Source organism: Schistocerca cancellata, chromosome 2, assembly GCF_023864275.1.
Source record: "Schistocerca cancellata isolate TAMUIC-IGC-003103 chromosome 2, iqSchCanc2.1, whole genome shotgun sequence".
In the NCBI taxonomy this organism is placed as follows: Eukaryota; Metazoa; Arthropoda; class Insecta; order Orthoptera; family Acrididae; genus Schistocerca; species Schistocerca cancellata.
Window position 1 is genome coordinate 1,057,454,877 of NC_064627.1, and position 25,655 is coordinate 1,057,480,531.

The following is a 25,655-nucleotide window of genomic DNA, read 5'->3' on the forward strand; positions in this document are numbered from 1 at the left end:
TTTGTGGTAGCCTTATATAGCTTTTGGATGGCTTCTGAATGGTTGGCTTGTGATTGGTCGGCGATTATGTACTGCTGTCGCAGACGGTGTCAGTGTCTGTGCTGGTGGCACCACAGCTTCCATGGGAATGTAAACATTGCAAGGAATGTCTCTGCTGCTTCTCTGCATCGAGTGCTCGTTTCCATTCACCGCTCAGGTAACATCCGCTATCACAGTTAAAGTTCTTCTTGCTCATTCTTCTTTCAACAGCTTCCTTAATAACAGAATCCTGGCATGGGACAAAATTTTTATTTCATCAAACAGTATTTTATGTTTGTTAGTGAGGCTGTGCTCTGCAGTTGCTGATTTCTCTAGTTCTCTATTTTTAATATGCCGTTGGTGTTCTGCACAGTGGTCAGAAATGGTACAAATGTTCTGACCTGTATAATTGCTTTCACACTCACAGGGGATATTGTGAATTCCAGGGACCCTTAGGCCGAGACTGTCCATAACAGGGCACATCATCTCCTTAATTTTCTTAAGAGGACAAAAAAATACCTAACAAAGTTGATGATTCCTCTAATCGAATGTTGTGAACATCACATCAAAACTCCCAGGTGTTCATTGAAAAAATTAAACTGATTAGATTTGGTCCAAATGACATTTTAGTCAGCTTGGATGTGGTATCACTGTCCACAAAAGTTCCTGTGGAGGACACTTTGAAAATGCTGTGAGATCTTTTTCCTCCTGAAACTATAAAGTTGTTCCGCCATGTGATGATGGCCACCTACTTCTTGTATGGTACTAAATTTTATGAAATGACGGATGGTATGGCAATCGTCTCTCCATTATCTCCATCATTGTCTAACTTTTTTATGGAGAATTTTGAGGAACGTGCACTAAATTCGGCTCCTCTCTGTCCATTCTTATTTTATCATTATGTTGTTGATATGTTTATGGCCTGGCCACACAGCGCAGAAGCTCGTGAACAATTCATGGAACACATGAACAGCATACATCTGAACATCCAGTTCACTGTCGAGATGGAGAAGGAAGGAAAGAAGGAAGGAAGGTTGTAATTCTTGGATGTTTTAGTACAACAACAGGTAGACGGGCGTCTCGGCCACTTGTGTACCACAGGCCGACACATACCGATTTATGTCTTAATGCTCAGAGTTTCCATCATCCTGTTCAGTGTTTTCTTTTTTTTTTTGTGGTATGTATATTTCTGGAGCGTTTACTTGCAAAATTGTTGTGAGAAGAATAGTTAGCTAAATGACTTACTGGTATCTCACATCACTGCTAAATGAATGCTGGTTCAATCTTCCCTCTGCCAGGCCCTTTGTGGTGATTTGCAGAGTATGGATATAGATATAGTTGCAACTGCTCACTACAAACAGTGTGCTGTCTTGTAGAGACGGTAGTTAACACCTTGAGGGGAGGAGTGAGAACAAATTTTTCATCAGACCTTCAGTGGTGATGTTTAACTGTACATTGTAACTTACAGATTTGTTGTAAATTCCTGTAATTGATTTAAGCTGTCGGCAGTACCACATAAAGAAAAAAAAAACAGTTGATTTTTTTCATTTTTAACTATAGCACACAAGCTTAGAAAGTTTGGGGGTGAATGGTCCTTTGTCATCAAACTTAGGCTTCTATTTAAAATTGTTCTTGAATTGTGTTTATTTGACTGGTTTGTAATTAAAAAAATGTTTTTACAAATGTAGAATGTAAAGTACTTGAAAATATGTTGGTCAGTAAAAACTTTGGAATACTAATCGTTCATTAGTTTTTTTATGACTTTAATAAACATACTCACACAGTGCTGTCTATTCATTGTTATAGTATTAATTAACAAGAATTCCTTTATTGTTTCCAGGTGAGAGAGAGCATCTCCTATTCTCCCAAAAACAAGATTTGCTGAAGAGAAGGAAGCAGTTGCTCGATATTAAATTGCAATTGCAGAAGGATATTCACACTACCCAACCAATCAACTTTGGTAGCAAGTATGGGGCACTGTCTGAAGCAAAGGCTTTATCAATTGCAGATGGATTGCATCACAGATTTTCAGATGTACGGTTTCTTGAACAACTGGAGTGCCACATGCTATTTGGTAATGACGGGTGGTCCTTTGGCCCCATCTAATTGCATTAATGTGTATGGAGGCTGAATGCATGTGTGATATGTGGATTTAAACTGACGATTTTCATAGAACAGTATGTAACAACAAAAATAAACAAACTTCAGAATATGATTCAATTGGCAGCAACAACAGTTAAATGAACCATGTAATATACCTGATCTCTTATCTGGCTCTAACAGAAGCCCATGAATATAAGATTCGCTGAGGTGAAAAATCAGTATGGAATAATGACAACTCTGCACTATATAATATTTCATTTGTTGAGAGATGAGTAACAATTATTTATTTCCCAAACCAGAGTTGTTGAGAAAATGGGGTATCAATAAATAAAGAGTAGATTGTTGCAGTTATAGATGAGTAACTTGAAAATTTTCATTTTTTCGGATATACATTGTCTTTGAACTATATGTCTCCCATTACATCAGGAAGCCAAAATGCCTTCTCAGTGCAGTATTCCTTTACACTACAAGCACACATCCTCTTTCTGAAATCTTGTCTGATACGTGGTGTCCCACCTAATGGCCTGACCATTAAATCTGGCATGGTGGGCTGTCACCCAGCCTACCAAAGAACCTTCAACTTTTCCAATTCCATCTGTCCCTCACCAATCCGGATTTTCACAATCATACAATCCAAGCTTAAACCACACTTGACAGCTTCTACTGCTTCACTGGTTATGTGGTCTATCCATCCTACTCCAGCATTCTTCTGTAGAACCACATTTTAAAAGCTTCAAACCTCTTCTTGCCAATACTGTTTATAATCAATGTTTCACTTTCATATAAGGCTACACTCCAGATAAATACTTTCAAACACTTTCTGACTATTAAATTTATATTTAATGTCCACAAATTTCCTATTTCAGAAACACTTTTCTTGCTATTGTCATTCTGGACCCTATATCCTCTTTACTTCAGCCATCACCATTATTTTGCCATCCATAGTTCCTTTAACTTGCAGTGTCTCATTTTCTAATCTAATACTTTCAGCATCGCCTGACTTAACCCGTTAACTGCCATGATCCTCATTTGGGGTTTGTCTAAAGTATAGCATTTTCTTTCATTGTCCCAGCGTATGTGCCACTCAGGTAACCCAAAAATAAATGTAGGTTGAAGAAAAATAGTTTGGCAGTTAATGGGTTAATTCAATTACATTCTGTTAGCCTGTTTTACTTTTGTTAATGTTCATCTTGTAAACTCTTATTGAGTTGCTATCCATTCTGTTCAACTCATGTTACAAATCATTTGCTTCTCTGACACATTTCATATTATGAAAAGGGTAGTTGCTTCTCACCATATAGCGAAGAAGCTGAGTCTCAGATAGGCACAACAAAAAGACTGTCACAGCTTTTGGCCAACAAGGCCTTTGTCAAAAGTAGACCAAAGACACACACACACACACACATACACACACACACACACACACACACACACACACACACACACACACACACACTCATGCAAACACAATTCACACAAACATGACCACAGTCTTTGGCAGCTGAAGCCAGACTTGTCAGAGTCCGCACATGACCTGAAAGATGTTATTTAGTTTGTAATCTTAATTCTAAATCTCTATCTTAGAATTATGTAAGCCATCCAAAACATTCCAGTATCTCGAGGTCATTTGCAGCATCATTATAATTTATTGTATGAGTGAATGAATATGCCATGTAGTACCTGTAATAGGTGCTGCAGAATTATCTGTGCTCTGTCATAGAATTTGATATTAAGAATGTCGTTTATAAACTGTGAGAATTAACTTAAATGCTGCAAGATCAAAAGATACCATATGTTTAACATGTTAAAATGTTAATTACTGTATTTAACCATTCCTTTTCTTTCAGGTTTGAAGGTTGTGGATTACAATAAATCTAAACTGGTAGTGCAGTTCAGACCGTCTTATCTGAAGAAGATTCTTCCAGAGGTCTATGCTATATGTCTTTTGGCAGGAAGTAATGGTAATATGAGTCTTATGTTATTGTAATGCATTAACTTACATATTTCTTGCAAATTTTGATTGTGCCATACAAACAAAATATGGAGCTCCATTCACAGTGTTCCGATTATTGGAGCATTGTAAATACTGTTTCAGTAAATATGTATATTCATTATGTAAGTGGAAACAGGTTGTAACAAATAAAGAAGTTTTTCAGCATTAGGTGACACATGAGGAGTGACTATTGAGAGAGAACAAGTACTGAACTAGGAAAATTTTTGTTTGCAAAAAACCATCTAAATGAGAATGAAATCTGTAACATATAGCTTAAAACCAGTCTCTTATTTTTACGAAAGGAAACAGTAATAATAGAACTCACAACAGCAAAACACTTGTGAAAAAGAGTGTACATTGTTAATAGGAATGTATTTATAATTGTATATATGCTGCTATTAAACATCTCTTGATAAAGATAGGAACAGTTGGGACTGAAAGTACAAACAGATATAGAAAAGAAATTCACACATCAAGGTTCAGCAGGTTGACATCTATATCTATACTATTACAATGGAAAGTCCAGGTTAGAATATAAACAGTTATGAAAAGGATAGATTGCAACTCACCGTAAAGATGAAACATTGTTTCTACACTTCAGAATCTTTTGTTGCCATAGAATAGGCTTTCTTAATAATATCAGGTACTATCATAATAATATCAAGTTACAGTTGCACTTAAATTATTGTAGTTAACCTTTATAGTTCATGTACAGATTAACGATCTTATATACAGCTATAATTTCAAATATTAACATCAGTATTGTCCATATCATAGAGCTCTTTCATATTGTATAATGGTTTTTTTGTCAGCCAGTCATACAGTTTTGTTTCGAATGGCAGGGATTGAGCAGTAAGAGGCAGCTTGTTAAAAATTTTGAGGGCATTTACTTTTTGACAGTTTCCTGTTATAGCTAGCCATTGCCTTGGAATGTCAATGTTTGCCTTATTTTTGTGTCATGTTTGTGTATTGTTTCCCTTAAAACACGTTACTTAATGCTGTTCTTGACAGACTGTAGACTCATAGATGTACAGATTCACAACTGTTAGTAGCTTAAGCGTAGTAAAAAGAGGGTGACAATGCTGTTAAGAACAAGCCTTGCATAATATGCAGACAACTTGTTTTTGGACTTTTAAAATGTTGCTGATATGAGGAGAATGTCCCATATGAGAAGGCTGTATGAGATGTGTGACTGAAAGAGCCCAAAATATGCTGTATTTAGATAATTATTGCTGACCATATATCTCAGTTTCCGTATGAGGTAGGACACTTCTGGGATTTTTTTACAGACTTGATTCATGTGTTCTTCCCAACTGAGTTTGGCATCAATATGTGTTCCTAAAAGTTTGAGACATTTATTTTCTATCTCCATAGTCAGTCCTAATATAAGCTTTTGAGTTTTGTCTAGATTACAGACAAGTTTATTGGCTGCAAACCAGTTCAGTGCAGAGTCAAGAGTTTTTGTGAAACCTTACTAAGGCTTGAGCTGGTATGATGTGAAGAAAGTGAAGTTGTGTCATCAGCACAGCAGATTACAGGCTGCGATACACAGTGGGGCAGATCATTGATAGCCGCAATGGAAAAGAAGGGGCCAAGGACCGAGCACTGTACCAATTTCTACTAAGGGAGAATGTCTGTTTCTAATTGAGACTGTCTTCTGTTGGTCAGGTAGGGAGGGATTACTGCCAATGTACATTTCTGTTGACCATAATACTCACAATTTTGTTAGTAGTATGTTAAAAGGAATGTAGTTGAAAGCTTTATGTAAATCACATAATACAAATGAAACCATCTTCTTATTTTCAAAAGCAGTTAAAAGTTTGGTCAACAGTTTCTAGAACAGCCGCAGTTGTATTTTTACCTGCCCGAAATCCATACTGATTGTTTCGTAGGAGTCCATGTTTTTCGAGGGCATGTTTTTCAAAGTAATTACTTATTGAATGTACATAGTGAGTCAAATATTTTTTTGAGAGCATTGGCACACTAGAAACTGGTCGATTGTTCTGGGGGAATAGTTTATCACCCTTTTTGTGTTTGGGCATAACTTCTGAGATTTTGAGCGAATCTGGAAAAACTCCATACTCTAAACATTTGTTAAAAATAAACCTCAGTGGCTCACTTATCAAGTGACCTGTTCTTTTAACAACATAATTGGACATCCAGTAGCAGTCCATACTTTTGGAACTGGACAATTTGGAAACAGTTTTACAGACCTCATCAGGTGTTATTTTGTCCAAGCGAAATAAAGGTTTTTCAGGCAGCTGGGGACTGAGGAGATCCCTTGCAGAAGTATCTGAGGTGTTAAGTTTATCTCTTAGTTCTCTGACTAACATGACAAAATGGTCATTCAGATCTCATGGATCGAGAAGAGTTTGACAGACGTGGCGGAAAGAATTATCTTGTCTAATAACTTCCCATGCTGTCCTGCACTACTTTGTAGCACCTTCCATATAACTTTCACATGCTGCTGTTTTGGCCTTTCTGAGCTTATCTTTGTCATGTTTTTTTACTCCAGAGGTAGTCACTGTAGACCCCACTCCTCTCTTCCTCCCCTTAATTATCCTCATTTTTGTGCGTTTTCCGTAATTTCTGCAAATTCTTTTGTATACCAGTTGATTTTTGTGCTTTTATGTGTAAGTCTACGTGGGGAACCAACTTTTATTAATGGGAAGCATGAATACCATAAGTCTGTATTTTTTAAAGAGATCGTCAAAACCATTTTCAAATCTAGCTTTTCCTGTTTGACTCCCATATGTAGAGTCCCAATTTGTGTTCTTTAATTTGTCAATGAACAACATAATGCGCTCCTCCCTCTGACCTCTCACCCCTGCCACATTAGATTTATTGTAATAAGTTGAATGCTTGTGATAAACTGTTATAAGCAAAGGATCATGATCTTCAAAAACTCCATCAGCCGGGCTAGTCACATATTCCTCTCTATGTAAGTTAACAATAATATTGCCTAGACATGCATCATTATGACTAGGAGAGCTGTTTGTGCAATGCAGGTTTAAGGATCTCAAAATATTTAATATTCTAGAGAGTTGTTGCTTTGAGTCTCCCATTTCAATATTAAAATCCCTTTGTTTTCAGTTTAAGGAGTTTTTTAACCTTTAACTCAAATTGTTCAAAAAATACATTTATATCTCCATTTGGAGACCAATACAGGCTAACGATTATTTCATTTCCTTCAGTTAGTCTCAGACAACTAAACTAAGCATTTATTTTTTAACAATACAGTGTCACATCTAGTTTTGAAAATTTTAGCACATTCTTGATGTAAATCCCAGCGACACCCTTTTTTCGCCTTTTCTTACGCATTATGTCAGCTACAACATATCCTTGAGGGATGAAACTTTCAATTTCATTTTCTTTTAGCCAATGTTCTGCCAAGCATATCACATCTAACATTCTTAATGTTACAAAAATTTTGCAATTCTGATAACTTACTTCTTATACAATAGATATCGACCTGCACCAACGTAAATATTTTAGCACTGTTTGTTTCTCAGTTGTATAGTTACATGATATGTCCAAATTATAGGCACTCTAGCTGTCTGTGTCAGAACTGCAGGAATGTTTACTTCTGGTAAAAAAGCATTTTCTTTATCGCTTTTGATAGAAGTTGGTTGTGGAGTTAAATCACTTTTGTCCTTCAATGCTATAATTCGACTAGTGATTGGAGCATTTTTTTTTTTTTTTTTTTTTTTCATATGAACTATTTCCACGATCTTACTGCTAATAAATGCCTTTCCCAGTCTGTTGATGTGAAAACCATGTGTTGTATGGAATGTTTCCATAGTGTGCTTATGTTGACATATGTTCCTGCATAGATTTTGCATTGCTTTATCCATTTTTTTCACTTCCTTATTCACACAGGACCAGCTGCGTAGGTCATGATGATGATGGGGTATAGAAGATACAATCATATTCATATTTCTAAATTGGTGCAGCCTCTGTTTAAGGGTAGGTACAAGAATTTTTGCCTCATTTTTTGCTACACTGTTAGTACCTGCAAGAAAGGTGGAAAAATCATTACTATTTAGCCCTGAGATTGTTTCGTGATTGGCTGTAGTTGCTGCCTTGAGATTTGCTTCTGGTTTTACCACGCTGTTGATCTCGTGTTTACATAAACTTCACAATTCAGAGGCTACTCCTCGCACTTGGCTATCAGCATAGATGTCAATTTTATACGTAGGCTTACTTTTTGTGGGAAGATTACTGTTATTTAGTCTATAGCTACAGGTACCCATGTCATCTTGAGTCACATTTTCCACGTCGTTTTTTGTGCCAGCAAGAGATGATAATACCTTTGGAGAATTTCCGATAGTTGGTAGATGTATCTTGTTCATATTCCTGTTATGTTGGTTGTTTTTCCATGCTCTTGTCCCATATACTTTGCACTGTCTTAGATCTTATCACATAGTATCACATTGTTCACAGCTTTTGCGTAGTCCATATTAGTAAGTATCTGAAATTGGCTGTCATTCACTAAATTTCGTGATACTGCACAGTCTTCAGCGGTTTTCACTTTGTCTGCTGTTTTTATACGACCTTTTTGTCCACTTTTAGGAGTTGTTTGAACTCCCTTGAGGAAGATTTGCCAAGTTTTGATTTTACATTGACTCAAGTTTTTCGTTCTGAATTTTCGAGATACTCATTTTCAATTCACTAATAACTAATTGCAGACTTGAATTATGTTCTTTAAGCTTCGTGATTTCATCTTTACACTTTGTACACACTTGCTTTTTAATTGCCCAATTCACAATTTTTTGTGATGAAACTTTGTGTATTTTTCACTCTGGCTGCTATCTTAGATGGAAAATCAAACTGGATAACAAAAATGATGGATACACCAGAGTTCAATAATTACCCCAGCCATACCATTCAAAACACCCTTTTTTCTTAATACCAAGACCTAGGTTCTTTAACGTTTTCTGACTTTGTAATCCAATGGGCCCACAGCGTCGGAGAAATCTCGTAGGGACAATATTTAATAAAATCCAAATTGCTGCTATAGTTGTTTAGTGTTTTATTGTGATGGTTCCAATTCAGCAAAATTGCCATTTCAGACCATCTGCAAAGGTCACATAATATTTTTGCATTGTAAAGTATGAATATCAACTATGTAGGAAAAGGCAGATTGCTACTTACCGAAAGAAGAAACATCAAGTTGCAGACAAGTGCAATTAAAAGACAGTTACAAGAAAGCTTTCGGCTACAGCCTTCATGTGTAGAAGAGAGACACACACCATTCATACACACGAGCAAGCACACCTCACGCGCATGTGACTGCAACCCCAACATCTTGGGCCATGAATGTATGATTACACACATGTGAAAAGCCAGGACTAACATAAAAGGTGAAATTTACAGGTTTGAAGTTTTAAAAAAGTATTTGATAGATGACTGTTTCCATCCTTCAGTGCTGCAATATCTTTCCACTTTTGCAAACAAATGATATCAGCCAAAGTTGCTTCCTCCTTCTGACTAACGTGCTGCAGTGCTGCCTCAGTCATCTTGAACCCTCCCTTATGTGGGATGAGATTTCTTGTGTCATCTGAGTTTGCCACATCTTCTTTTGTTACTTCCCCTTGTGTCACCATTTCCACAATATTATCATGGCCAGTTGCTTCACCAACTTCATCATTTGCCATCCATAGTATGATGTCCTCTGCATCGGCTTCCTCACAGTCCCATACATTTCTGAGCAACAAAACAGTGTCATTTCCATCTTTGACTTTGGTTTCACAAATGTTAAAATGCCAAACCTCATTGCCTAAAAGAATTTTACAAGACCTTACAAGTGATATGTTCAGAAACTCTTTCCACACTTCTGCCAGCCAGCTTTTTGACACCTAGCAAGTTAATCCTCTTCAGGAAGATTGTTCTGTCTTTATTATTATATACTGCTGATTTCAACAAACTGAGAAGACGGTGGTCTACTTCTTTAGCTTTTCAAGGATGATGTGCTCCGTTGTCTGACAGAGCGGTCACATTTGGGGATGAAAATAGTGCTTTGATATCTCCATCTGTGAGTTCATTGCAGGCAGGTTCAAAGTGGTTCCTGATTTTTGAGGTTTTGAAAGCTGTAGGTTTCTGTGATTTCCGTAGTAATGTAAGCCTAAGCTTGTGGTTGCCAGTTGCTTTACTGCCAAGTCAATATCGGCAACTCGCTCCTCACTTTTCTTGTACCCAGATGCTTCAGCTTCCTTTTTTTGAAACAAGCATTTTTGTAGGGAGCATCTTGCAATTTAAACCACTCTCATCATAGTTGTTCAGCTGTCTCCAGAAATACCCATCTTGTCAATTACCTCGAAACGATACTTGTTAAACAATGGCACAGCCTCTTTGTCAGTGATTAAAGCCCCTCCGCTACAGGTAATCTGGCAAATACTGAATCTTTTTTCCACTGAGCCAACTATCCATCACTGGCAATAAATTCTGGATCCCCTACTTCGATTTGCCATTGAAATTGCAGTGCATTTACCTGCAATACCGACCCAGTAATGGGCAGACCTTTCCCTCTTAAATACTCATGCCACTAAAATCAAGCTTTCTCAACTTCTATAGACTTACCTTTCAACATTGTCTTCTTTTATTCCACTTCCACTCACTTGGGAAGCACACTAATTTTCAATTTCTACTTGATTTTTCGTCCAGCCTTCAGCAGTACTTTTTCCCACCCCTAAATCCAAAGCAGTAGTTTTGGCTGCTATCCCATAATCCAGTCGCATTACAGCACATATAAATGATGACTAACTGACAACCTCAGCTGCCGACAGGTGTTGTTGATATACCTCGAAGTGGACAGCTGAAAATTTGTGCCTCGACCGGGACTCAAACCCGGGATCTCCTGCTTACATGGCAGACATTCTATCCATCTGAGCCACCGAGGACACAGATGAATAGTGCGACTGCAGGTACTTATCCCTTGCACGCTTCCCGTGAGACTCACATTCCCAACTGTCCACAATTCTACATATGTACTGTACCTTATAGACATTTGCCCACCCACTCATTACTCGCGCACGCTTTGGTGATTCCCGTAAGAGTTTGGGCAACCTGTGCGCATTCACACAGACGAAGGTCAATGGCTGGGTATCCTTTAACTATATATACGAAGACAGTAACTTGTTCTCGAAAGAACAGTTACTGTTGATGTCCGCGCAGCTTTTCCCTGGGTTAAATGATGACTAACTGACAACCTCAGCTACCTATAAGGTACAATACATATGTAGAATTGTGGACAGTTGGGAATGTGAGTCTCACAGGAAGCGTGCAAGGGATAAGTCCCTACAGTTGCGCTATTTATCTGTGTCCTCAGTGGCTCAGATGGATAGAGCGTCTGCCATGTAAGCAGGAGATCCCGGTCGGGGCACACATTTTCAGCTGTCCACTTCGAGGTGTATCAACAACACCTGTCGACAGCTGAAGTTGTCAGTTAGTCATAATTTATTCCAGGGAAAAGCTGTGCGGTCATCAACAGTAACTGTTCTTTCGAGAACAAGTTACTGTCTTCATATTTAGAGCACATAGTTTCTGATCCACAGTAACTACAAGATTTTTCTTCACTTATAATTCATTTTGGTCTCTAAATAAAACACAAAGGATCACACAAGACAACAGTTCAACAGCGCATGCACTTCGGACGTCTGATATGCAGCTGAAGTAATAAAGAACACAGGGTTGCGAACAGAGCTGCTCTCTGTGTCTATTAATTGTTGTTTATGAGTGATGGAAGAGGACTGCTAAAGTACCATTTGTTGAGAGTGGTTGTGGTAATTAACTCAGTATTAACAGTAATATATACTTTATAATTGTAAGTCCAAATGTGTCATAAAAGCACAAAAGATGCATAAAACATTTTGAATGACCACACTGCATTTTAGCTGGTGCCTGCGTCCAGTACAGTACCTACAATAAACTAATCCTCATTTCATTATGAAGAAGTATTATTATCATATTCATTGTGTGTGTGTGTGTGTGTGTGTGTGTGTGTGTGTGTGTGTGTGTGTGAGAGCGTGCGCGCGCGCCGGGGGGGGGGGGGGGGGGATCTGTGTGAGAGAGAGAGAGAGAGAGAGAGAGCACGGTGCTCATGTGTGTGCAGTTCTATTTCAGTGCTATATTTAAAAAATCACTTATTGTAATTTACCATATAAAATTACGTATTTTTCATTACATTTCTACCTCTACACCTACATCTACATCTATAGTCTAAAAGCCACTGTGAACTGCATGGCAGAGGGTATATCCCATTGTACCAGTTATCAGGGTTTTTCCATTCATTTCATGTGTGGAGTGCAGGAAGAATGATTGTTTGAATGCCTCTGTGCATGCTGTAATTATTCTACTCTTATCCTCATGATCCCTATGTGACGATACATAGTGGGTTATATGAAGATGGCTTGATAAGTTCTTAGAATCACCACAAGAGGCCAGCACCAGAGCAACGAGTTGTTCATGTGATATTCATTCGACTTTTGCCTGTTAACACGTGCCACGTCAGTTATCTTGGAAGAGAGCTGTGGCAGTGACGTGGCTCTGTTGTTGTTCCTGCGTAGTGATTTGTGAAGATGGAAAAAATTGAGATTCGAGGAGTGATAAGTACTTCATAAAGAAAGGTATAAAAGCAAAGGACATTCATGCCAATTTCCAGAATAAACTGGGGGTCTCTGCTCCTTCATATTCAACTGTTGCCAAGTGGAGTGTGGCACTATATGGGGCAGAAACATGAACACTGAGAAGAGAGGATGAAAAAAGGTTAGAAGCATTTGAAATGTGAATGTGGAGGAGAATGGAGAGAATAAGCTGGATGGAAAGAGTGAGTGGTCTCTGCTCCTTCATATTCAACTGTTGCCAAGTGGAGTGTGGCACTATATGGGGCAGAAACATGAACACTGAGAAGAGAGGATGAAAAAAGGTTAGAAGCATTTGAAATGTGAATGTGGAGGAGAATGGAGAGAATAAGCTGGATGGAAAGAGTGAGTAATGAAAGAGTATTGGAAAGGGTTGGTGAGAGAAGATGTCTGCTGAAGGTTGTAAGAGAAAGGAAAAAGAACTGGTTGGGGCATTCATTGAGTGCTCATTCAGGGAGTGCTTGCTAGTAGATGCTTTGGAAGGACTGGTTTGTGGGAGAAGACTGATAGGAAGAAGGAGATACAAGATGACAGATGACATAAAGGGAAGAGGAAATTATGCCGACCTGAAGAGGATGGCAGAAGACCGAACATCCTGGAGAACTAGAACTACCATGTGAAAACCTGCCTTTAGGCAGAACACTGATGATGATGATGATGATGATGATGATGAAGTGGACAAATGAATTTAAATTTGGTCAGGAGAGCTCAGATGATGATCCGCGCAGTGGTTGGTCAAGATGTGTCACTACGCTAGAAATCATTGCAAAAGTGCACAATATGCTCATGGAGGATCGCCAATGAAAGTGCATGAAATTGCTCACGCTTGCCAGATGTAATCTGAAAGGGTATATCACATTTTAACTGAAGAATTAGAAATGAAAAAATTATCTGCAAGGTGGGTGCCGCAACAAGGCAATGCGCGGATACACACACGTGCCGTCGCCATGGCAAAATTACATGAACTAAGGTAGGAATGGTTGCCACACCGGCCTTTTGACCTGATATCGCTCTGTCAGACTTCCACCTCTTCTCAAAACTGAAAATTTTTCTTGGTGGATGAAGATTTGCTTCAAATAAAGAATTGATAGCCGGGGTTGACAACTATTTTGCAGGCCTGGAGGAAACTCATTTTGGAGATGGGTCAATGCATTGGAACATCGTTGGACCAAGTGCATTAACCTACAAGGAGACTATATTGAAAAATAAAAAAAGTTACAGTGTTGTAAGCACTTTTTTCCTATTCCATTCCAAGAACTTTTCAGACTACCGATGTAGTATATTCCTATAGTCAGCATTTAAAGCTGTTTCTTGAAACTTTGTTAATAGACTTTCTCATGATAATGTATGTGCATCTTCAAGATTTTGCCAGTTCATTTCCTTCAGTATCTCTGTGTCACACTTCCACGGATAAGACAAACCTGTGACCATTCCTTCTGCCCCTCTCTGTATGTGTTCAGTATCCCATCTTAGCCCTATTTGGTATGGATCCCACACACTTTAGCAATATTCGAGAACCATTTCCACGAGTGATTTGTAAGCAATCTCCTTCGTAGACTGATTGCACTTCCCCAGTATTCTACCAATAAACCAAAGTCTATCACCTGCTTTACCACGACTGAACCTTTGTGATCATTCCATTTCAAGTATTACATCCAGGATTTGTATCAGTTGGCCGATTCCAGCAGTGACTCACTGATATTATAGTTATGGGATACTCTCTCTCTCTCTCTCTCTCTCTCTCTCTCTCTCTCTCTCTCTCTGTCTCTCTCTGTGAAGTGCACAGTTTAACATTTAAAGCAAGTTGCCAATCTTTGCACCACTTCGAAATCTTAATAAGAGCTGACTGAATATTTATGCAGCTTCTTTCAAATAGTACTTCATTATAGATAACTGCATCATCTGCAAAAAGTCTGAGGTTATTATTAATATTGTCTTCAAGGCCATTAATATAAATCATCAACAGCAAGGGTCCCAAAACACTTCCCTGGGGCACACACAAAGTTGCTTCTACATCTGATGATGACCCTCCATCCGAGATAATATGCTGCATCCTCCCTACCAAAAAATACTCAATCCAGTCACAAATTTTACTTGATACCCAATATGATTGTACTTTTTAACACTAAGTGTAGGTTTGGTACTGAGTCAAATGCTATTCAGAAATCAAGAAATACTGTGTCTACTTGCCTGCCTCGATCCAGAGCTTTCAGTATGTCGGGAGAAAAGTGTGACTTGGGTTTCACATGAGCATTGTTTTCGGAATCCATGCCAGTTGTCATGGAGGTGGTCATTCTGTTCAAGATACCTCATTAGGGAGTTTGAGCTCAGAACATTTTCTAAGATTCTACAACGATTTGATGCCAAGGATATTGGATGGTAGTTTTGTTGATTACTTCTACTACACTTCTTGTAGACAGGTGTGATCTGTCTTTTTTCCAAGAACTGGGCATAGTTCTTCTGTTTGAGGAATATGCTATATAGTTAGAAGAGTGACTCACTCAGCCGCAAGTTCGGTATAGAATCTGATGGATTCAGTGGGGCCCTGGAGCTTCGTTGAATTTTAATGATTTCAAATGTTTTTCTACATCACTGACACTTATACTTATTTACCCATCTTTTCAGCAGTGCCAGGATTAAATTGTGGCAATTCTCCTGAGTTTTCCTTTAAAGCATTTCATGTTTTGCTTTGCTACCCTTATTTTCAGAGAAATGTATCACCTGTAACATCCAATGTTCATTTTTGTTTGTTACATATTTGGAGATTGTTGTTATTGTTGTTGTGGTCTTCAGTCCTGAGACTGGTTTGATGCAGCTCTCCATGCTACTCTATCCTGTGCAAGCTTCTTCATCTCCCAGTACCTACTGCAACCTACATCTTTCTGAATCTGCTTAGTGTATTCATCTCTTGGTCTCCCCCTACGATTTTTACCCTCCACGCTGCCCTCCAATATTAAATTGGTGATCCCTTGATGCCTCAGAACATGTCCTACCAACCGATCCCTTCTTCTGGTCAAGTTGTGCCACAAACTTCTCTTCTCCCCAATCCTATTCAATACTGCCTCATTAGTTATGTGGTCTACCCATCTAATCTTCAGCATTCTTTTGTAGCACCACATTTCGAAAGCTTCTATTTTCTTCTTGTACAAACTATTTACCGTCCATGTTTCACTTCCATACATGGCTACACTCCATACAAATACTTTCAGAAATGACTTCCTGACATTTAAATCTATACTCGATGTTAACAAATTTCTCTTCTTCAGAAACGCTTTCCTTGCCATTGCCAGTCTACATTTTATATCCTCTCTACTTCGACCATCATCAGTTATTTTGCTCCCCAAATAGCAAAACTCCTTTACTACTTTAAGTGTCTCATTTCCTAATCTAATTCCCTCAGCATCACCCTATGCTGTCCACGTGCACTGCTCGCCGGGCCATCCCAATCGTCGCCTGCTTTTCCCTGTCACGGTCCTCCATCTGCCCGAACGGCGACCTCGGTCTGGGCTTTCCATAGCTGTCCCCGTCCAGTCCCTGCTGTCAGCACTGGGCTCATTCCCTCTTCTGCCTCCCTTCCGGGTCCGTGCACCTACGCCTCCCTGGTGTTTGCCCCGGCCGCCCGTCCGTCTGGACTTGGCACAGGGACCCAAGTACTCGGTTCCGCCTGCGGCCCTCCGTTGCCGTTTTCTTGCGCTCCTCGCCTCCTTTCCAGGCTGTGAGACTGTCTACACTGATGGTTCCCTGGTTGATGGTCGCACTGCCTACGCTTTTGCTCATGCTGCCCATGTTGAACAGCGCTCCTTGCCGGCTGGCTGCAGCATTTTTACTGCAGAGCTGGTGGCCATATTGCGCGCTCTTGAGCACATGCGTTCCTGCTCAGGTACGTCCATCGTCATCTGCAGTGACTCCCTGAGCAGCCTCCAGGCCATCGATCGCTGCTATCCGTCTTCTCCTCTGGTGTCCTCTATTCAGGAGTCTGTTTCCACCATTACCCGCTCTGGACGTTCGGTGGTCTTTGTTTGGACACCAGGTCACGTTGGCATCCCGGGGAACGAACGTGTCGACAGGCTGGCCAAAGGGGCGATCGACGCCCCAGCTTTGGAGATCGGCCTCCCAGCTCGAGATCAGCAGTTGGTGTTGCGCCGTAAGGTGCTTGGGATGTGGGCTGCTGAGTGGTGTGGCCTGACATCCCCGAATAAACTGCGGGCTGTTAAGGAGACGACCGATGTGTGGCGCTCCTCCCTGCGGGCTTCTCGCAGGGTCTCTGTTATCCCGTGTCGGCTCCGCATCGGCCATACATACCTGACGCACGGCCATCTTTTGCGTCAGGAGGATCCCCCCCTGAGTCGGTGTGGGTCCCGGCTGACGGTCGCCCACATTTTATTGGAGTGTCCCCGACTGCGCACCCTCCGGCAGTACTTTAATCTCCTGGGCACTTTGCCTTTGATTTTATGCGACGATGCCTCCATGGCTGACAATGTTTTACATTTTATCCGTGGTAGTCCTTTTTATGGTTGCATTTAGGGGGGTCCTGCACTTTTCCCTTTCTGTGTCTTTTGTCCTCGCGTCTCGCAATATTTGTTGCTGTTTTGGTGTGTCGTCGGATGGTTGACTCTTTCCCTTTTTTTGTTCATGTGGTCAGTCAACCGGTCTCCGGCCATCTTCTTTTCTTCTGTTTCTTTCTGTCTGGTGTTCGTCTGTACTCTTCTTTTCTGTAGTGTTCGTTGCCTAATTTGTGTTCTTTAGTGCCTGGGGGGGGGGGTGGGGGGGGGGAGGAGGAGTCTCCTTCCCCTTGGGATTTTATCTGCTCCGCGACTTTATGTCTCCCCTGTTTTTGGAATGGGGGACTGATGACCTTAGCTGTTTAGTCCCCCTTAAACATCCCAACAACCACCACCACCACCTGAAGCAAGGACCTCCGTTCCGCAGCTGCTCACGCTAACCACGGGACCACGGCGCTCCTGAGCTCACTCTATCCTTGATGTTGCCTATCTTGTGCATGGACTACTAAGTGTGTATATCTTGCTTATTTTTTTCATAGTTCCACACAACTTCTTCCTGTTTTCTCGATTGATCCGTGTTCAGTTTTTTCAAGGCCTATCCACTGTGCCAACTAATAACTAAATCTGAGGGGGGTGCGATGGGGAGGTTCCCTTGTGAGTATCCCTGCAAGTGGATAAAGCGACATCTGTGCGTAGAAACATGCACTACATGAACGCTGACGGCTGCGGCTTGCACGCTGTGACCCGGAAGTTGCACATGTGCAGGAGCACCGCACGCGTGCAGAATTTCTGGCCGGCCCTGGTATAGAGCATGGTCTGTGACAAAACAAGGTGTTACTGGTATGAAACAGCATAATTCATAAATTCCTGTACTATAGCATCAATGGATTCAATATCAAGGCATTTGCGTATTGACTGTTACATATGTTTTGGGTTACTGTCATATAATTTCATTGGCATTTGTGGTTGGCCTGATATACAGTAAAGTAAAATAAAAAGTAAACACTATATAATTATATGTAAAAACAGTAGCTGATAATGTCATATAATAAAATGTTTTACCACAGCATCGGACTGGAGATATATTCAGTTTAGTACAAACAGTAGCATACAGCTAACCCATTAACTATTTTGAGAGAACACTAACCTGTGTGACAAACAAGTCAAAGTTAAATCTGTATGGACTGGTGCACTCTGTGTGGCCTGATTTATTTATACTACTACATAAAGACAAGTTGTTTAACCTCTTGAAATGTACCTGACTGATTTTACATTTTTAAGATATATATGGTATAATTATATAAATATGCTATATATAGGAGGTGTTGCTAGAAAAAAAAACTCAAAAAGTGCTTTACTGGTGTAGTTCAAATTTTAACACAGTAGTCTAGTAAATGTTCAGGCAGACACAAGCTACATATCTTTTTAATTGTTTTTGTGGTCTTCAGTCCTGAGACTGGTTTGATGCAGCTCTCCATGCTACTTTATCCTGTGCAAGCTTCTTCATCTCCCAGTACCTACTGCAACCTACATCCTTCTGAATCTGCTTAGTGTATTCATCTCTTGGCCTCCCCCTACGATTATTACACTCCACGCTGCCCTCCAATACTAAATTGGTGATCCCTTGATGCCTCAGAACATGTCCTACCAACCATCCCTTCTTCTAGTCAAGTTGTGTCACAAACTTCTCTTCTCCCCAATCCTATTCAGTACCTCCTCATTAGTTATATGATCTACCCATCTATTCTTCAGCATTCTTCTGTAGCACCACACTTCAAAAGCTTCTATTCTCTTCTTGTCCAAACTAGTTATCATCCATCTTTCACTTCCATACGTGGCTATGCTCCATACAAATACTTTCAGAAATGACTTCCTGACACTTAAATCTATACTCGATGTTAACAAATTTCTCTTCTTCAGAAACTCTTTCCTTGCCATTGCCAGTCTACATTTTATATCTCCTCTACTTCGACCATCATCAGTTATTTTGCTCCTCAATTAGCAAAACTCCTTTACTATTTTAAGTGTCTCATTTCCTAATCTAATACCCTCAACATCACCGGACTTAATTCGACTACATTCCATTATCCTCATTTTGCTTTTGTTGATGTTCATCTTATATCCTCCCTTCAAGACACCATCCATTCCGTTCAACTGCTCTTCCAAGTCCTTTGCTGTCTCTGACAGAATTACAATGTCATCGGTGAACCTCAAAGTTTTTATTTCTTCTCCATGGGTTTTAATACCTACTCCGAATTTTTCTTTTGTTTCCTCCACTGCTTGCTCAATATACAGATTGAATAACATGGGGGATAGGCTACAACCCTGTCTCACTCCCTTCCCAACCACTGCTTCCCTTTCATCCCCCTCGACTCTTATAATTGCCATCTGGTTTCTGTACATATTGTAATTAGCCTTTCGCTCCCTGTATTTTACCCCTGCCACCTTTAGAGTTTGAAAGAGAGTATTCCAGTCAACATTGTCAAAAGCTTTCTCTAAGTCTACAAATGCTAGAAAAGTAGGTTTGCCTTTCCTTAATTTAGCTTCTGAGATAAGTCGTAGGGTCAGTATTGCCTCACGTGTTCCAATATTTCTACAGAATCCAAACTGATCTTCCCCGAGATCGGATTCTACCAGATTTTCCATTCCTCTGTAAAGATTTCGTGTTAGTATTTTGCATCCGTGACTTATTAAACTGATAGTTCGGTAATTTTCATGTCTGTCAGCACCTGCTTTCTTTGGGCTTTCTTTGGGATTGGACTTACTATATTCTTCTTGAAGTCTGAGGGTATTTCGCCTGTGTCATACATCTTGCTCACCAGATGGTAGAGTTTTGTCAGGACTGGCTCTCCCAATGCTGTCAGTAGTTCTAATGGAATGTTGTCTACTCCTGGGGCCTTGTTTCGACTCAGGTCTTTCAGTGCTCTGTCAAACTCTTCACGCAGTATCGTATCTCCCATTTCATCTTCATCTACATCCTCTTCCATTTCCATAATATTGTCCTCAAGTACATTGCCCTTGTATAGACCCTCTATATACTCCTTCGACCTTTCTGCCTTCCCTTATTTGCTTAGAACTGGGTTTCCATCTGAGATCTTGATATTCATACAAGTGGCTCTCTTTTCTCCAAGGTCTCTTTAATTTTCCTGTAGGCAGTATCTATCTTACCCCTACTGAGATAAGCCTCTACATCGTTACATTTGTCCTCTAGCCATACCTGCTTAGCCATTTTGCACTTCCTGTCGATCTCATTTTTGAGACATTTGTATTCCTTTTTGCCTGCTTCATTTACTGCAGTTTTATATTTTCCCTTTCATCAATTAAATTCAGTATTTCTTCTGTTACCCAAGGATTTCTACTAGACCTCGTCTTTTTACCTACTTGATCCTCTGCTGCCTTCACTACTTCATCCCTCAAAGCTACCCATTCTTCTTCTACTGTATTTCTTTCCCCCATTCCTGCCATTTGTTCCCTTATGCTCTCCCTGAAACTCTATACAACCTCTGGTTTTGTCAGTTTATCCAGGTCCCATCTCCTTAAATTCCCACCTTTTTGCAATTTCTTCAGTTTTAATCTACAGTTCACAACCAATAGATTGTGGTCAGAGTCCACATCTGCCCCTGGAAATGTCCTACAATTTAAAACCTGGTTCCTAAATCTCTGTCTTACATTATATAATCTATCTGATACCTTTTAGTATCTCCAGGATTCTTCCATGTATACAACCTTCTTTTATGATTCTTGAACCAAGTGTTAGCTATGATTAAGTTATGCTCTGTGCAAAATTCTACCAGACGGCGTCCTCTTTCATTTCTTAGCCCCAATCCATATTCCCTACTATGTTTCCTTCTCTCCCTTTTCCTACTGTCGAATTCCAGTCACCCATGACTATTAAATTTTCGTCTCCCTTCACTACCTGAATAATTTCTTTTACCTCATCGTACATTTCTTCAATTTCTTCGTCATCTGCAGAGCTAGTTTGTATATAAACTTATACTACTGTAGTAGGCATGGGCTTTGTGTCTATCTTGGCCACTATAATATGTTCACAATGCTGTTTGTAGTAGCTTACCCGCACTCCTATTGTTTTATTCATTATTAAACCTACTCCTACATTATCCCTATTTGATTTTGCATTTATAATCCTGTATTCACCTGACCAAAAGTCTTGTTCCTCCTGCCACCGAACTTCACTAATTCCCACTATATCCAACTTTGACCTATCCAATACCCTTTTTAAATTTTCTAACCGACCTGCTCGATTAAGGGATCTGACATTCCACGCTCTGATCTGTAGAATGCCAGTTTTCTTTCTCCTGACAATGATGTCATCTTGAGTAGTCCTTGCCCGGAGATCCGAATGGGGGACTATTTTACCTCCGGAATATTTTACCCAAGAGGACGCCATCATCATTTAATCATACAGTAAAGCTGCATGCCCTCAGGAAAAATTACGGCCGTAGTTTCCCCTTGCTTTCAACCATTCGCAGTACCAGCACAGCAAGGCCGTTTTGGTTAGCGTTACAAGGCCAGATCAGTCAATCATCCAGACTGTTGCACCTGCAACTACTGAAAAGGCTGCTACCCCTCTTCAGGAACAACACGTTTGTCTGGCCTCTCAACAGATACCTCTCCGTTGTGGTTGCACCTACGGTACGGCTATCTGTATCATTGAGGCACGCAAGGCTCCCCACCAATGGCTAGGTCCATGGTTCATGGCTGAGGCACTCGAGCCTCTCCACCAACGGCAAGTCCATGGTTCTTTTTAATATATTTTGTATATAAATGCATGTATAATAATAGCAGTAATAATAATAATAATAATAATAATAATAAATTTTACCAGACAATAGGTAACACACGCATTAAAATAGACAATCCACCAAGCATAACAGACATGGAACACTTCTGGAGCAACATATGGTCAAACCCGGTACAACATAACAGGCATGCACCGTGGATACAAGCAGAAACAGGCACATACAAGATGATACCGCGGATGCCTGAAGTGATAATTTTGCAACATGAAGTCACCCAAGCAATTAATTCTACTCACAATTGGAAAGCCCCTGGAAAAGATAAAATACCAAATTTCTGGCTAAAGAAGTTCACCTCAACACATTCACATCTAACTAAATTATTTAACAGTTACATTGCAGACCCATACACATTCCCTGATACACATACACATGGAATAACTTATCTGAAACCTAAAGATCAAGCAGACACAGCAAACCCAGCTAAATATCGCCCCATAACATGCCTACCAACAATATACAAAATATTAACTTCAGTCATTACACAGAAATTAATAACACATACAACACAGAACAAAATTATAAATGAAGAACAAAAAGACCGTTGCAAAGGAGCACGAGGATGCAAAGAGCAACTGATAATAGATGCAGAGGTGACATATCAAGCTAAAACTAAACAAAGGTCGCTACACTACGCATACATTGATTACCAAAAAGCTTTTGATAGTGTACCCCACTCATGGTTACTACAAATATTGGAAATATACAAAGAAGATCCTAAATTGATACAGTTCCTAAACATAGTAATGAAAAATTGGAAAACCACACTTAATATACAAACAAATTCAAATAACATCACATCACAGCCATTACAGATTAAACGTGGAATATACCAAGGAGACTCATTAAGTCCTTTCTGGTTCTGCCTTGCTCTGAACCCACTATTCAACATGCTAAATAATACAAATTATGGATACAATATTACTGGAACATACCATCACAAAATCACACATTTGCTCTACATGGATGATCTAAAACTACTGGCAGCAACATATCAACAACTCAACCAATTACTAAAGATAACAGAAGTATTCAGCAATGATATAAATATGGCTTTTGGAACAGACAAATGTAAGATAAATAGCATAGTCAAGGGAAAACACACTAAATAAGAAGATTACATATTGGATAACCACAGTGACTGCATAGAAGTGATGGAAAAAACAGATGCCTATAAATATCTATGATACAGACAAAAAATAGGAATATATAATACAAATATTAAAGAAGAACTAAAAGAAAAATATAGACAAAGACAAAAAAAAAAAAAAAAATGAAAACAGAATTGACAGCAAGAAACAAGACAAAAGCTATAAATAGTTATGCTATACCAATATTGACCTACTCATTTGGAGTAGTGAAATGGAGTAACACAGACCTAGAAGCACTCAATACACTTACACGATCACAATGCCACAAATATAGAATACATCACATACATTCAGCAACAGAAAGATTCACATTAAGGAGAGCAGTATATTGCTCCCTCCTACGTATATCTCGCGAAGAGACAATGAGGATAAAATCAGAGAGATTAGAGCCCACACAGAGGCATACCGACAATCCTTTCCACGAACAATACGAGACTGGAATAAAAGGGAGAACCGATAGAGGTACTCAAGGTACCCTCCGCCACACACCGTCAGGTGGCTTGCGGAGTTTGGATGTAGATGTAGAAAGGAAGGAGGAAGGGGATTTATCGACATAAAAAACCTACATTATGGACAGGTAGACAATTTAAGAAAATTCTTTCTAGAACGAGCAGAAACTAGCAAAATACACAATGCAATCACTCATATAAATACATCGGCTACACCACTGCAATTTCATAACCACTTCTACAACCCTTTAGATCACATAACATCAACAGATACGAAGAAAGTAAATTGGAAAAAGAAAACACTACATGCCAAGCACCCGTATCATCTGACACAGCCACACATCGATCAAGACGCATCCAACACATGACTAAGAAAAGGCAATATATACAGTGAGACGGAAGGATTCATGATTGCAATACAGGATCAAACAATAAACACCAGATATTACAGCAAGCATATTATTAAAGATCCCAATACCACAACAGATAAATGCAGACTTTGCAAACAACAAATAGAAACAGTAGATCACATCACAAGCGGATGTACAATACTAGCAAATACAGAATACCCCAGAAGACATGACAATGTAGCAAAAATAGTACATCAACAGCTTGCCTTACAACATAAACTTATAAAACAACACGTTCCCACATACAAGTATGCACCACAAAATGTACTGGAGAATGATGAATACAAATTATACTGGAACAGAACCATTATAACAGATAAAACAACACCACATAACAAACGTGACATCATACTCACCAATAAAAAGAAGAAATTAACACAACTAATCGAAATATCCATACCCAATACATCAAATATACAAAAGAAAACAGGAGAAAAAATTGAAAAATACATCCAACTGGCTGAGGAAGTCAAGGACATGTGGCATCAGGATAAAGTTGACATTATACCAATTATACTATCAACTACAGGAGTCATACCACACAATATCCGCCAGTACATCAATGCAATACAGCTACATCCAAACTTATATATACAACTACAGAAATCCGTAATTATTGATACATGTTCAATCACCCGAAAGTTCCTAAATGCAATATAACATATACCGTACAGTTAAAAGGAAGTAACGCTTGATCAAGGTCTGCGTCACTTTCCATTTTTGACCAGACATAACGTCTGAGAAAAGGAAGGAATAATAATAATAATAATAATAATAATAATAATACAATATGTAATAACAGTTTTTTGCTTAACTTTGTAAACTAAAATCTCCAAACATTCTTTACAAATTTACTTCATAATTTCACACAATGAACATTATATTTAACCTTCTTACCATTAATCTCAAAGTTATTTACTGATTTATTTCAAATTTTTGCTCAATACTCTAATGTACATTTGGACAGACATAGGCTACGCAAACGGGAAATATTATTGTTAAAATTCTCAAATTCTTGACTGGTACTCTAATGAACATTTGGATGGTCATAATTTTTTTTCTTTTTAAATGTCAGTGTTCAGTTTGTCTGTTAAATCAACTGGGAGGAAGAAAATACTTTGACGTGCTGTGAAATGTGCAGTTTCATCATTTTTCTTACTGTTATTTCGACTACAATAGCAAAACATGTAAGCCATTTGACAGATTGTTACTTACATGTATATTCGAATTCCTTAGAGATAACTTCAAAACAAAAATTGTATACTGCTTCGTTTTCTTAATTGCAGTCGGTTTTACAGAAAACATATTTATGGTGTGCTGGCTTATGATTAGAATGTTAGTATGGAATCTGAATAGCCCAAAACTTTCGAATCCTATCCACTTGCAGATTAAAGCTATGCAAAATACTGTCCTCATGGATCCTGCAGCTGGACAGGTCTCTCTCGTGCCTCCTATATCAATGATCCCAAACAAATTACCCATTCGTTGTAAGCAACTTCAATTCCTGAGAAAGGGAATAAGTATAAACTAGGCTCAAGGTCAGAGAGAGGGAGGTAAGAGGCCAAGGGGGGAA

At 39.3% G+C, this 25,655-nt stretch overlaps 1 protein-coding gene across 1 annotated transcript in view; it reads left to right on the forward strand.

The window, feature by feature from the left end:
• Positions 1-25,655, forward strand: part of LOC126163052 (uncharacterized) — a 181,703-nt gene that overhangs the window by 36,235 nt on the left and 119,813 nt on the right. The window contains exons 2-3 of the mRNA XM_049919944.1: positions 1,859-2,092; positions 3,969-4,082. Coding sequence (XP_049775901.1) covers positions 1,859-2,092; positions 3,969-4,082 — 348 coding nt within the window. The remainder of the gene's footprint in view (positions 1-1,858; positions 2,093-3,968; positions 4,083-25,655) is intronic.